The sequence below is a fragment of the Clytia hemisphaerica genome, unplaced genomic scaffold, assembly GCF_902728285.1.
Source record: "Clytia hemisphaerica strain Z4C2 unplaced genomic scaffold, Clytia hemisphaerica genome assembly, whole genome shotgun sequence".
Lineage (NCBI taxonomy): Eukaryota > Metazoa > Cnidaria > Hydrozoa > Leptothecata > Clytiidae > Clytia > Clytia hemisphaerica.
Window position 1 is genome coordinate 791,140 of NW_027104107.1, and position 12,172 is coordinate 803,311.

Genomic DNA, 12,172 nt, shown 5'->3' on the forward strand with positions numbered 1-12,172 from the left:
CGATTGGTTGTTTTCCTTGAAATCTTTGCTTTTGGAAGGTTATATGGTATCTTGAACAATAATTTAAGCAGTTTGTTATTTTTAAGTAATTCCAATATATTCTAGTAAATGTCAAAATAACAAAAAACAAGCTTTATATTATAAGTCTTCTACGATTAATGATTAAATTTAGGGTAATAAATGAATATCTTTGTTTGACATTCTGTTTTTGATAAAACGCAGATCAATTTTCAGTTTCTTCTCCTAAAAAATAAGAAGTTTTATCATCAAGCAAAATTCTGTAAACAGCAGGACGGCTAAATTCTTTGAGTTGAATCAATGAGATTCGTGTAATTCCAACGATCCAGGGATTAAAAAAGATTTCCTAATCCCAACGAGATTCAATCATTGATAGGCACTGGGTCACTGACACAGGGGTGTCATCAAGTCATAATGATCTACAAATATTTCATCAAGTTTTCAAAGAGACATGAGTGTAAAGAATATTCTCTATAAAAGATCTCACAGTAGCTCCTCTATGGATTCGGCGTGGATGTAAAATTCTCACCGAAAATTTTATGAGAGGGAATATAACGAGAACCATCGAGGTCGAAGGGGAAAAATTTTTGAAATAATGCAATGTATTTTCTCACCTTCTTATCTTTCTGATGAGAACAGCATCGGCCACTGTAAACTTATGTCCTAGATAACCGGGTATATGACGTATGTTGGAGGAGAAAGGAGCCTGCGTTGTTGTCGTCGTGGTCGTGGCTCGACGTCGGCGTCGGCGTCGGCGTCGGCGTCGTCGACTCCAAAACCAAACAGGATCTAAACATAAACAAAGAATCGATTTTTAGTCTTTACCTACTCTCAAAAAGGAACAAGATTCGTGGACAAGTAGTATAACTAAGAATCGTAGAAATCGAAAACTGACCTAAAAGAGAATTACAATCTGCGATTGTTGTGAAATTCTCTTCTCTCAAAATCGTCGAAAACCTAAAGCTCCTTTTAGGAGGAATAAACTCTTTTTCGTCACTTCTTGGTTCTACCTAGCACTCGAGAAGGTATAAAAAAGATAGAGCAAAAAAAAGGCCTTTTAAAGCTTTCCTGGCTGAAGTTCAGCCGGGCTAAAATTGGTTTTTGCATTTTCTAACCTTTCTTGGCAATTCTTTTCAATTTTCGATCAACAAATTCTTCATCTTCCAACAGTCCTTCATCAACTTCATAATCTCTTTCATCTTCGTCAATTTCATCTTCATGGTGGATGAGAATGTCTTTCAGTTCTCTCGAAACACTCTGGTGAAGACCTTCATCTTTGGTGACGAGTGATGGTTGTTGGTTGTGGTGAGGCATCTCGTCCTCATCAAGATCGTCCACATCTGGTGGAGATTCTCTTTGACCTTACCGAAAGAAAAGAAGAGGGTTCATTCATTTGGAGTAGTGGACTTTGTGTGGACTACTTGTGTAGGGAAAATAATAGAATTGATAATGAAAGATAATTAGATGAAAGATACAGGAGAAATTCGCACAACAGCCTCTTGATTAGAAAAAAAGCTTTTGTTCACTTGCTTTCAATAAGAGTTTTTGTACCAATCAATAAAGGCTCGTCCCTAGTCCCTTTTGATTTTTCTTTCTGTTTTTCTTTGACATACGATTCAAATAATTTCTCCATCTTTTCTTCTTTCTCCTTTTCACTTTTACTCTCTTTCTTCTCTTCGCTTTCACCTCCTTTCGTCGCGTCAAACACTTTGTCGTATAAGTTGGAATGCAGTGCATCTAACACGATCTCGTTCTTCAACGAATCTGAAAAAAATGAGGCTTAACGATAATACAATAATGACCGATGAGTTGCCCGAGGTCAAGTAGAGACTGGGCCTGCGAGATCTTGCGTTGACCGATAGGGTAATAAAGCTGACGTCACAATGAATTTTCTTGACGACGGGCAAAATCGTTCTATGTTAGCCCGTTGTTATGCGAAAAGAACCAATTACATTCCGTAAAAACTCGTGCAGACCGCTTAAAAAACAAACCGGTTAACAATATGGTGGAGATCAGAAAAATCTATTCTCATAGATTGTGCATAATGCTTCTTTAGAAAATACTTTGCTGTCTTTTTTAATCTTTATGTGAACTTGCATGTTTTCCGACTAAACCCAAACAAAGAGACGGCACCCCCTGTGTCAAAGACCCGCTGGGAAAAAAATTTTGTCCCCGGTGAGAATATACCCTGGAATTTCAGCTCCGCTAGGAAATTGACTTTTATTTCATCCCTACTCGAAATTTGATGCTTAAAGATTGCACTCCAAAACCATCCCCACTGGATTTTTGAACCTCGGAACAATAGAATTTCATTCCCCATTGGGATTTCAATAGGAATTTTTATCCTCATCGAGGACAAAAGTTCCACCGGGGCTGTGAGACAGGGATGTAAAGAGTTTTTTCGTCCATGCATTTTTGCCCAAGATTACAGATGGAAATGCAAAAATATATATGCCCATAAATCGAGGCCGTCCAAAAATGCACATTGAGCTGACAAGATGGTAGCTAGCGCTCTCAATATTGAATATTCAATCTTTCTCAAGCACAAATGGGTTTGCGTCACAATCGGTACAGCGGATTGAATTTAGTGCTCTTTTTTGATTTTTTTTGCACAGTATATTTTTCAAAACCTGAGAATATTTGTTTACTTAACAATCTGACGTTGTCTGCAATCCCAGTCGCATTTTCGATTGGAAATAAGTGGTTTCCTTTCCCATCTGCAAGAAATTCTGCTCAAGCTTTAAATTTAATGGTTTTCAATGAAATAACTTACCATCCATAATCTTCAACAAGTTTTTTTCATTTTCATCCAAATTGCCTTTAATTGTTCTCTTCTCGACATTTTCCCTAATATCAAGTGCCTCAAAAAAACTGACAGTCAGCAAAAGAAAGAGAATGTAAACTCCTGGCCGTTGCAACATATCTTCTACCACAGTACACAATACAAACTAATTTCTGTTCTTGAAAAATTTCAAACTGATCAATTGCGATCAAAGATAGATTACAACATCGATTACTGAGGTTCAAGGTCCTTTGAGAATCATTCCTACATTCTATTGTTACATTTTGAAAAAGACAATCTATTTTTTGTTCTCACAACTTTAGTGACTTTCAAATAATGGAATGATGTCCCATGATAATGAGTGGATAAATGCCCTCGTTTTTCTTCTTGTGAAAAGTTTTGTGATGCAAGCTGAAAATACGACGTCTTGACTTCACAAGGTTAGAGAAAGGAGAGGTGTGTGTGAAAGCAACATGTCGTGGCAACTACACAGAGTTTTGATTTTGCATCTTTTACTGACTATCACCACCTCATTAAATGTTGAGAAAAACATCGAGAAGAGAACCAGTAAGGTTAATTTGGATGAAAATGAAAAGAATTTATTAAAGGTCATGGATGGTAAGTAGATTTGCTCAGACTAAGAGGAGGAGAGTGACCAGATTTTTTGCATACGAACATTTACCTCAGAATTTTTCTCAAAAAGTGGTTCAAAAAGCTTGTGTCTGTTATGTATCTTTTTATTTGGTTGTCGTTGTCCGGTCTGGTAACATAATCCAGGCAGGGGCGTCTAACAACGGTAAATCTATCTGAATCGCAATATTTTCTTGAGCTGCAAAAATTCACATCTTGTAAGACTTTAAAACATGCTTTTTTAAACATCTTTTTTAGAATCGTTGAAGAACGAGATCGTCTTAGATGCACTGCATTCAAACTTATACGACAAAGTGTTTGACGCGACGAAAGGAGGTGAAAGCGAAGAGAAGAAAGAGAGTAAAAGTGAAAAGGAGAAAGAAGAAAAGATGGAGAAGTTATTTGAATCGTATGTCAAAGAAAAACAGAAAGAAAAATCAAAAGGAACTAGGGACGAGCCACGCGAATTGATCGATCCGAAAACTCTTTATGAAAGTAAGTTACGCCAAAGTGGTACAGTTTGTATTTCTCGGACTAAGATTCCACTTTCATACCAAGCAAAAGGTCTCGGTGAGTCGAAAAATTGTTTTTGTTTCGTTGCTAACGAGTCTATTGTGTGTACTATTCTTTCAGTCGGGTATTGTAAGAAATAGTTCCAGAAGAGTTCCGGAGAAGTCTATCCAGTCTGGGAAAGACAAATTCAACTTATTTCGATATTCTAATTTGAACCTCGTATGCAGCTAAGTCGATCAGTTATGAGTGATTCAACTTCAAAAATCAGAAATTCTATATTTGTAGACGAAGCTAGGTTGGATAAATTATCTTCAAAGACTCGAGAGTTCTCTTTTCTTTCGGTAAGGTCAACGAGAATCTCCACCAGATGTGGACGATCTTGATGAGGACGAGATGCCTCACCACAACCAACAACCATCACTCGTCACCAAAGATGAAGGTTTTCACCAGAGTGTTTCGAGAGAATTGAAAGACATTCTCATCCACCATGAAGATGAAATTGACGAAGATGAAAGAGATTATGAAGTTGATGAAGGACTGTTGGAAGATGAAGAATTTGTTGATCGAAAATTGAAAAGAATTGCCAAAAAAGGTGAGAGCATGTTAAAATAGAAATACCTACCTAAATCGCGTGATTGATTGGTTGGTTGATTGATTGATTGATTGATTGATTGATTGATTGATTGATTGATTGATTGATTGATTGATTGATTGATTGATTGATTTTTAGATCCATTCTGGTTTTGGCGCCGTCGACGTCGATCGCATGTTGCAACAACAACTACAATAGTACCGTCTCATTATGGTTCTCATTCTTCTTATTATTATGGTAAAAAGGATGCTCTCATCAAAAGACTCAGACGAGGGTAACTATATATTTTCATTTTGTGGTCATCAAAAGGTCGAACGTAATCTTGATTCAGCTTGAATTTTGAAAGATGCTTTATGAAAAAGTATTCGTTGATCTGTTCATCTTATCTCTTGGAACCTGATTCCCTTTGAGCTGTAAAATAGAGAAATACGAAATAGTTTCAAAGCAAGTTTCATCGTGACTTTTTGGGAAAATCAAATTTATTGAACAGTTGCATATTTCCCACCGTGAATTTAACCAAAAAGAATTATCTTTAACACTATTTTCACTGTCTAATTTTATAGGAGGAGAAGATATTAAAAAGATTTTTGAAAAGATTTGGACTTTAGAAAATTGTATATTTTATCACATTCATGAGAGTTATTGGAGTATATTTATTGACTAATATTTTCATATAGTGTTATTGCGACATAGATTTATTTATTGAAATTCAAAAAATATAAATTTAGTTCTTGAAGGTGAAAAGTTACAAATCAGATACACCCCATTCTCACTGACCCGGTAGGCCTATTTCAGCCAGTGGGGGTAAAAATAACGGACCAAATCTCAACGGGGGTTGATATTCCCATGTTTTTTATGGGGATTTGAATTCCATTCTTTGTGGAAAATGTGGAAAAATAGCACATTGTTTTGTAGTGAGAATTTGCTTATTTTTTTCAGTTGGACAAAGATTAGAGGATAATTTCTCACTGGGGACGATATGTTGACCAATTTTTCCAGTTGGAAAGAGTCCAAGTGGGTCTGTTAGAAGGGGTTTTGATCAAAATATCGACGAAATATGACGACGAAATACCCTGCATTGGTAAAATTTTTAGTCTCTCTGATTTGATCTCGAAGTTGACTAACATGGAAAAAGATCGAAATATTTGCCTTAAAAAAGATAATTAACATGACATCCGAAATGTGGGAATTGTGAGGCATCTTTTTATTTGTTTTTGAAAGAGTGAAGATTCCTCCTCGAAAGATTTCGAATAGAGCCGTAAATTTAAATTTTTTCTTGTGCGAAAAGAGTTTCTTATAAGAAAAGTATAGCTATAGAAGTCTACAAATATCTCAAAATTTTGAAAAAGTAAATCTCATCACTGCCCTCCCCCTACAATCAGCACTGTGACTTCTGAATTTCCTGTTTAAAATTCACTGTGGAGAAAGTACACTTTAACATAGCCATCAATTTTGAACACCCGTCTCAGTGGACTGTCACTGATCCAGGAGTGTTTTCAACAAAGAGTATGTGGTCTGCGGGTGGTCTGCTCACGGCAATTCCTTCAAAAGTTCATCTTCTTGAAAAAAAATGCTCGTAATAAATCACTCTAAGGTGTGTTTTCGAAGCCTTAAAATGTTCTTAACTTGTTTTTAATATTTAAGAATAGAAGCCTTACGTTCTTATAGTTTTTTCTTCACGTGTATGATATAAAAATATAAAAAAGTACAAGATTTCTTTTTGTTAAAAATTAAGATGGATTTGAAATGAAAGTGAAGTGAAATATCTTCAGACGAGCTGGTCCATTTCACACTCAGTATCAACTTTTATTTGGTCAATTTTTGGAAAGCTTTCCAAGTAACCTTTAGGGAAAGGTTCAATGTACAAGGTAGGTGATTCTTTTGCTTTATTTAACACGGTCGTTGCCGCACTAAGTGTTCCACCTGAGTATTCTTTGAATAGATCGATGCGGGGTATCCAAAAGTGAGGACATAATCCATTTTCAAACGTGCTGATCACTTCATCCAGTAAAATATTAAAACATCTCGAAATATTCTCCTCGCTTCGAGACAGCCATATTTCCGGATCAGTTTTTTCCAAATTGTACAAAAAAATTGACTTAAAGCAGTAACCGGATATTATATGAGGAAATTTAGCAAATTGATCCCTTATTATAGCTTTCAATCCCATAAAGCACATTTTAGCAACAGGAGGCATTAAGTTTGCTAATTCAACTTCACTTTTTGAAAATGAAATTCTCCAAGTCATATCCTCTCGGTCACTAAGTGCTTGGGACTTTGGTACAAGAAAACATCCTAAATTAGCAATTCTTTCGACGTCTTGTGGCTTTGGCCATTTTTTGGGACGTCGTTCCCAGTCAGAAACCATACCAGGCCACTCATTACAATACATAGCAAACGTAATGTCAGAGTAGAAACCTTTCGATGAAAGAGGATCTATAATTGTAATTGCAGGACCACTAATTTTGATTTCAATAACTTCCATACAAGAACAACAATATATTTCCATTAAATACCTTGACAAACTTTTTTGTGATTTAAAATCATTAGGTTTCATTTTTAAAGCAGTTTTCGCGAAATCCAACTTTAGAAGTCTCGGAGAAAACTGTTCATTTTTTTCTTTGTCCAAAAGATACACAAAACCTCTGTCAAGGAATCCCTCATCATACACGACATAATATTTAGAATTGTTATTTCTTTCAAAACTAGCTGATGCGGTTTTGGAAGTCAACATTATATCAAAATCTGATATATTGGCATGTGTATAGTTTATTACACTACCAGGATAGAATGGCAAGCAGAAAGATTCAGCAACACTCCCAGCCATCATAAAGGTCATATCATTACCAAAGTTGTCACACTGACTCAATTCTTCCAAATATTTACCAAGGTATTGTTTTGCATATTCTTCCATTGCTTCACGGTCAACTATTTCTGTTATAGAGGTGTACAGTTCGTTTAGAAGTTTTCCTAAAGGTTCATTGTGTTGCCTTCGTATCCAAGATCTTTGTAGCCGTATTGAATTTAGCACGTTTTCTATCATTGATGTGATGCATAGGCATGTATATTTTAAAATGAAAATAACGATCGGAAGAAAAACTAAACTAACCAATGGTATCAACAAACGTAAATAATTTGATTCAGCATCTTCTGCAATGTCTCTTCTACAGTTAAAACCAATAGTACTATTACAATCAAAGACACTTGTACAGGTGCAGTTTAATGTGCCGCTAAGAGCTCTGGCTCTGGCTAAAAGTTCCGGCAAACATGAAAACAAAGATACTAGAGTTATGAAACCATATATGCTGATGGGTACCAATAGTGTCAGCTTTCGATATAATTTTGGTCTCCCTTCAATAGACGTATTGAAACACTTCAAACACATTTCAACAAGAGTATGATAGATAACAAATCAAAAAACTTTTAGTACATGAACACCAAAATATACAGTACTGTCTTTTATTTTTCAAAATACGAAGCTTGTTTTATTACTCAAGTATTTACTAACAAGAAAGAAATTACCTTGGTAATCCTTTCGTAAACATGACTTTTTTTCCGATTGCTTAAATAAACATTATGTGCAGACCAATTTCAAGTAATTAAACAGTTTATCTTCAATACATTATACTCAACTTCCTCATAACCTCGTTTTGAATAATTAGGTTACACAGCATTGATTACGTATATCTCCACTGAAGTTTACTTATTTATAATGGAATTCGAATTCGAAGATATATGGGTATCACTCTTGAAAGGACCTACATATCAATTTAAAATGGAAATTTCGAAGTTCCTTATTACGTGTCACGTAAACCATACTGTTGATAACGGTATTCATAATCTCAATGTTATTGAAGAATATTGCCAAGTAAATCGGCTCAATCATCGTATCAATTGTAATTGATAGACAGTTTATTGTTACGGTACTCAGTAAGAAAAAAACGGCTGGTAAGTTGGTTATTAGATATGGAATGGTAATATACAGGAGCGTTTTAACGGCTTCTTTCTTCCGTTTTTGTCCAATTTCTGTTTCCATATTATTTCCATCTGTATTTGCTACAGGTGGCTTAAGAATGCATAAAGACATCAGATTCATCAACAGTGTTGCCCCAAGAACAATCAACTTGATAACACCAGAATTGATATGAACCAACAAGATGTGTTTGCCAAACAAAAGGGCTGGTAGATAGATTGCTAAACTCCATACTAATGCCAATATCAAAATCAAGATCATAATTTTGATAATAATTATATATTTGATTCTAACCAGAGGTTTCCTCATAGAGAAATAACGTAGAAATGAGATGAGAAAAAATAATAAAATCCCAGTGTAATAAAAATAATTTGCAGCAAAATTGATAGTAAAACGAAGCATTATATTTTCATACCAATAAAATACTGTAAACATGTGTCCGAAATTTAAAGTTGATGAAAAGATGTCCGATACGCTTAACAAGATAAACAAGCGTTGGCTAACAGGTAAGGGACGTTTGTTGGTTTTCAAGATTCCAAGAATAAGCAAAATGTTTGAAGTAAATATCATTGGAAGTAGAAAGCAAGAAAATGTCACCAGAAAGATTTTCCATTCTCCAACATGTAAATGAACATTTTTGGCATCGAAACTCAAGCCTTCCAAAATGCAATGAGTTGATGCTAAAGTATTGCTGGATGTTAAATTTTCCATTCTTCAACTATGTTGATTCTTGACTGCGTGCGGGAAACAATCACTTGGTGATAGAATGATAGAAAGGATTTTGAGAGTTTGAATTTTTGATTTTTGTGAAAAGATTACTTCATCTCATATCTCATAATGATCCTAATAAAGGGTTCCCTTTTTAGAATTCAAAGAAACTAATGTTTAAATTTATCATTACTAACTTGGAGGTAAAACGTCTGCTTACATGTTTACCCGAAAAATTAATGAACCAACTAAACTGAGAAATGAAAACTCTACCTTTCTGAACAAACTGCAATTAGTACTGTAAGCTGAGAAAATACTGCTTTAAACTCCCCCAGCGTTTTGCAAAGATTATACGTGTCACACACCATCCATACTGCTGACGATATAGTAGGGTTTGTTGTAAGGTCGACGATGATTTCTTTTGCAGGGTTTTGTTCAATGACCTGTGCAATGTAAATTATATTAGACGCCCGCTTCACACGGATCCACTGGGAACCCTTCCCACTGGAAAAATTTGGCAAAAATATTGTCCCCAGTGGAAATTATACTCTGATTTTTGTCCCAACACTGAAGATAACAAGATAATCAAATCCTCAATACTAAATGTTGTGCTATTTCTTCCATCCCCACTTAATTTTTTTGACTAGAAAACAATGGAATTCAAGTCTCCAGTCCTTAAAATCATAGGAATATAAATTCCCATCGAGTTTTGGTCTATTATTTTTACCCCCACTGGCTGATAAAATCCCACCAGGTCTGTGAGAAGGGATGTTATTAGGCTTGGAAACGTACCAATCAAATTACCCTTGATCAGTGGCCGCGGCTTCACTTTGAAGTGACAGGGCCATTCTCATATACTGACTAAGGAGATGTAACCATGGTTTGCGCACGGGCAAAAAGTTTCAAAATTTAGCCCTATAGTTCGTCTGAAAAACTGTTTTAAGGTTATTAAATAGAATTTTACCCGATTTAGTAATTTTTGTTTTTTCTTTTAAAAAATTTGGTATGTTAAAAAGCTGTTCTGGAAGAAAGGATTATAGTTACATACTGACTTTTGACTTTTTGCATACATATTAACAAAGTTTCGTCCTCGAGTTGATACTTCTAAAACTACTAGCGGTCCTAGACGTTGTTTCGATGCTATCTCATCTTTCATTAACTTCATTGAAACGAAAATTACACTTCTTAAAATATATTTAGGTAGCCATCTCGGCCGTTGAAATCGACTTTATCGTCCGATCCTAAATTTTATAATCAGCTCTGATTGCAATAATAAATCACATTTAGGACAAATCCGTTGGGAAAGTATAATTTATTCCTAAGTGAAAATAAAAAAATGTAGTGTTTCCGGAATGCGGGTGAAGGAAAAAAGCACTCATGCGGCTGGCCTGAAAATTTTTTTTTTTGCTAACTACTAACGAAAGTCTGCGGGCGGGTCAGAAATGTCATGATTACTGACAAAATGTATTTGGAGTAATGCTGTTATTTTTTCTCTATTTTGCAATTAGTTTTGTCACATATCTATGATTTTCAACATGGGGATTTGATTATTCGTATTTAGAATAAAATAGGCAGAAAACTGTTGGTTGCTTTTTAAAGAAACAATACCCCCTAATAAAAGTCCCGTGTGGAGCTAAAATCGCTAGCGAATTAAAAAACGCTGCAAAAAAAGACACATACGAAGAATTGCCAATACATGTTTTTTTTATAAGCAAGTGTATGCCCCTTGGTCAGGCTCGTGTATGCTTAAGTTCTTAAAGCATCCAGGCGAAGTTTATGCTTATTATATGCTTAAGAATCATGCTTATGATTCACCCCGAGCCAAGTTTTTAATGAAATTTTGTAAAAAATTTGTTCAGATTTTGGGAGCAGTGGAATGTTAGCTAGCCGTGGAATGTCTTATTTTTCATATGACCTCTACCAAACCTTTTTAAACAGATAAAAATGACCACTTGAAAAATATTTTAGGCTGACATGTATGCTCATGTTATGCTTACGAATTCTGCAAATCTGAGCCTTCATATGCTTATATAAGCGTTATGCTTATAAAAAAACATGTATCATCTGTGTTTAGGCTGAATATGTTGATGCAAATCTTAATCATATCCCCGGACAAAAGATTTATAAAAATCTAAAATCGCTAGCGAAAAAAAAATAATTCTATTAATAGGCAGTTCTGAAATCTACATCCTAATACGCTATTTTTGGCGTATTATAAATGACCACGTCTGTAAGGCCCCCGATTTTCTGCGCCAGCAAACTTATGTCCTTTTTGGACATGTCATAATTTACACAAGTTCATTGTAATTTTTCGCATTTGCAGTGCCTGAAATTATACTTTGCTTTAATTAGGCCAGCCTCTGATATTTTACATCTGGGGCACCTGGCATAATACTTTTACGGTGTCTTATATTTTGAATTTAAGACGCCTGGTGGTATTTTGCATCTTCGGCACTCTTGACGTACGGCACAGTTTTAACTTAAAGTTTCATTTTGGCGCCCCTTTAATTAAAGCTCTTTTAGCGCCTCTCTTATCTTTATTGGTGGTGCATTCACACCTCGTATTCCGGGGGGAGGGGGGTACTTAAAGTTCTGAAATCTACACCCTAATGCGCTTCTTTTAACGTATAAATGACCAGTCCCTCCAGCAGACCCAAAGCAGGGCAAGGGCAAGATGGGTTACGGGGATGCTCCGCTGGTTAGGGTACCTTTTTTAACCTCTACAAGTCCCAGGTAGGGTCGCGAAAACACCAAAATAGAAAAATCAGTCCCTCGTAGTCGTAGGGTGTGCTAGGGTGCCTATTTTTGGAAAATTTGGGGAAAAAGTAGAAAATTTGAGAACATTTTGGAATTTCAGTCCCATTCAGGGTCACTTTTTTCGCAAATTTCGAGTCCCACGTAGGGTCCATTTTTCGAACCTCAGCGGAGCACCATCCCCATCGGTCGACAAGGGTAG

The 12,172-nt window shown here is 35.6% G+C and overlaps 2 protein-coding genes across 2 annotated transcripts; one reads left to right on the forward strand and one right to left on the reverse strand.

The window, feature by feature from the left end:
* Window positions 1-71: 71 nt before the first annotated feature.
* On the reverse strand, window positions 72-1,376 carry LOC136813291 (uncharacterized). Its single transcript, XM_067069806.1, has 3 exons — window positions 1,134-1,376; window positions 633-807; window positions 72-243 (listed from the first exon to the last, which is right to left on the reverse strand). Exons 1-3 carry the CDS (start codon window positions 1,330-1,332, stop codon window positions 231-233), a joined length of 387 nt encoding a protein of 128 aa, XP_066925907.1. The 5' UTR covers window positions 1,333-1,376; the 3' UTR covers window positions 72-230.
* A 1,821-nt stretch (window positions 1,377-3,197) lies between these two features.
* On the forward strand, window positions 3,198-5,271 carry LOC136813293 (glutamic acid-rich protein-like). Its single transcript, XM_067069807.1, has 5 exons — window positions 3,198-3,418; window positions 3,689-3,925; window positions 4,290-4,535; window positions 4,674-4,809; window positions 5,099-5,271. The coding sequence occupies exons 1-5, from the start codon at window positions 3,274-3,276 to the stop codon at window positions 5,112-5,114; spliced, it is 780 nt and encodes a 259-aa protein (XP_066925908.1). The 5' UTR covers window positions 3,198-3,273; the 3' UTR covers window positions 5,115-5,271.
* Window positions 5,272-12,172: the final 6,901 nt, after the last annotated feature.

Bases quoted from the DNA above. Each gene is read 5' to 3' on its own strand.
- LOC136813291 (XM_067069806.1), bottom strand. From the start codon at position 1,332: ATGCCTCACCACAACCAACAACCATCACTCGTCACCAAAGATGAAGGT. The intron at 808-1,133 runs GTTAGAAAATGC...GTTTATGTTTAG, and splicing joins GAAAAGAATTGCCAAGAAAG to ATCCTGTTTGGTTTTGGAGT.
- LOC136813293 (XM_067069807.1), top strand. From the start codon at position 3,274: ATGTCGTGGCAACTACACAGAGTTTTGATTTTGCATCTTTTACTGACT. The intron at 3,419-3,688 runs GTAAGTAGATTT...CATCTTTTTTAG, and splicing joins TTTATTAAAGGTCATGGATG to AATCGTTGAAGAACGAGATC. The intron at 3,926-4,289 runs GTAAGTTACGCC...TCTTTCGGTAAG, and splicing joins TCCGAAAACTCTTTATGAAA to GTCAACGAGAATCTCCACCA.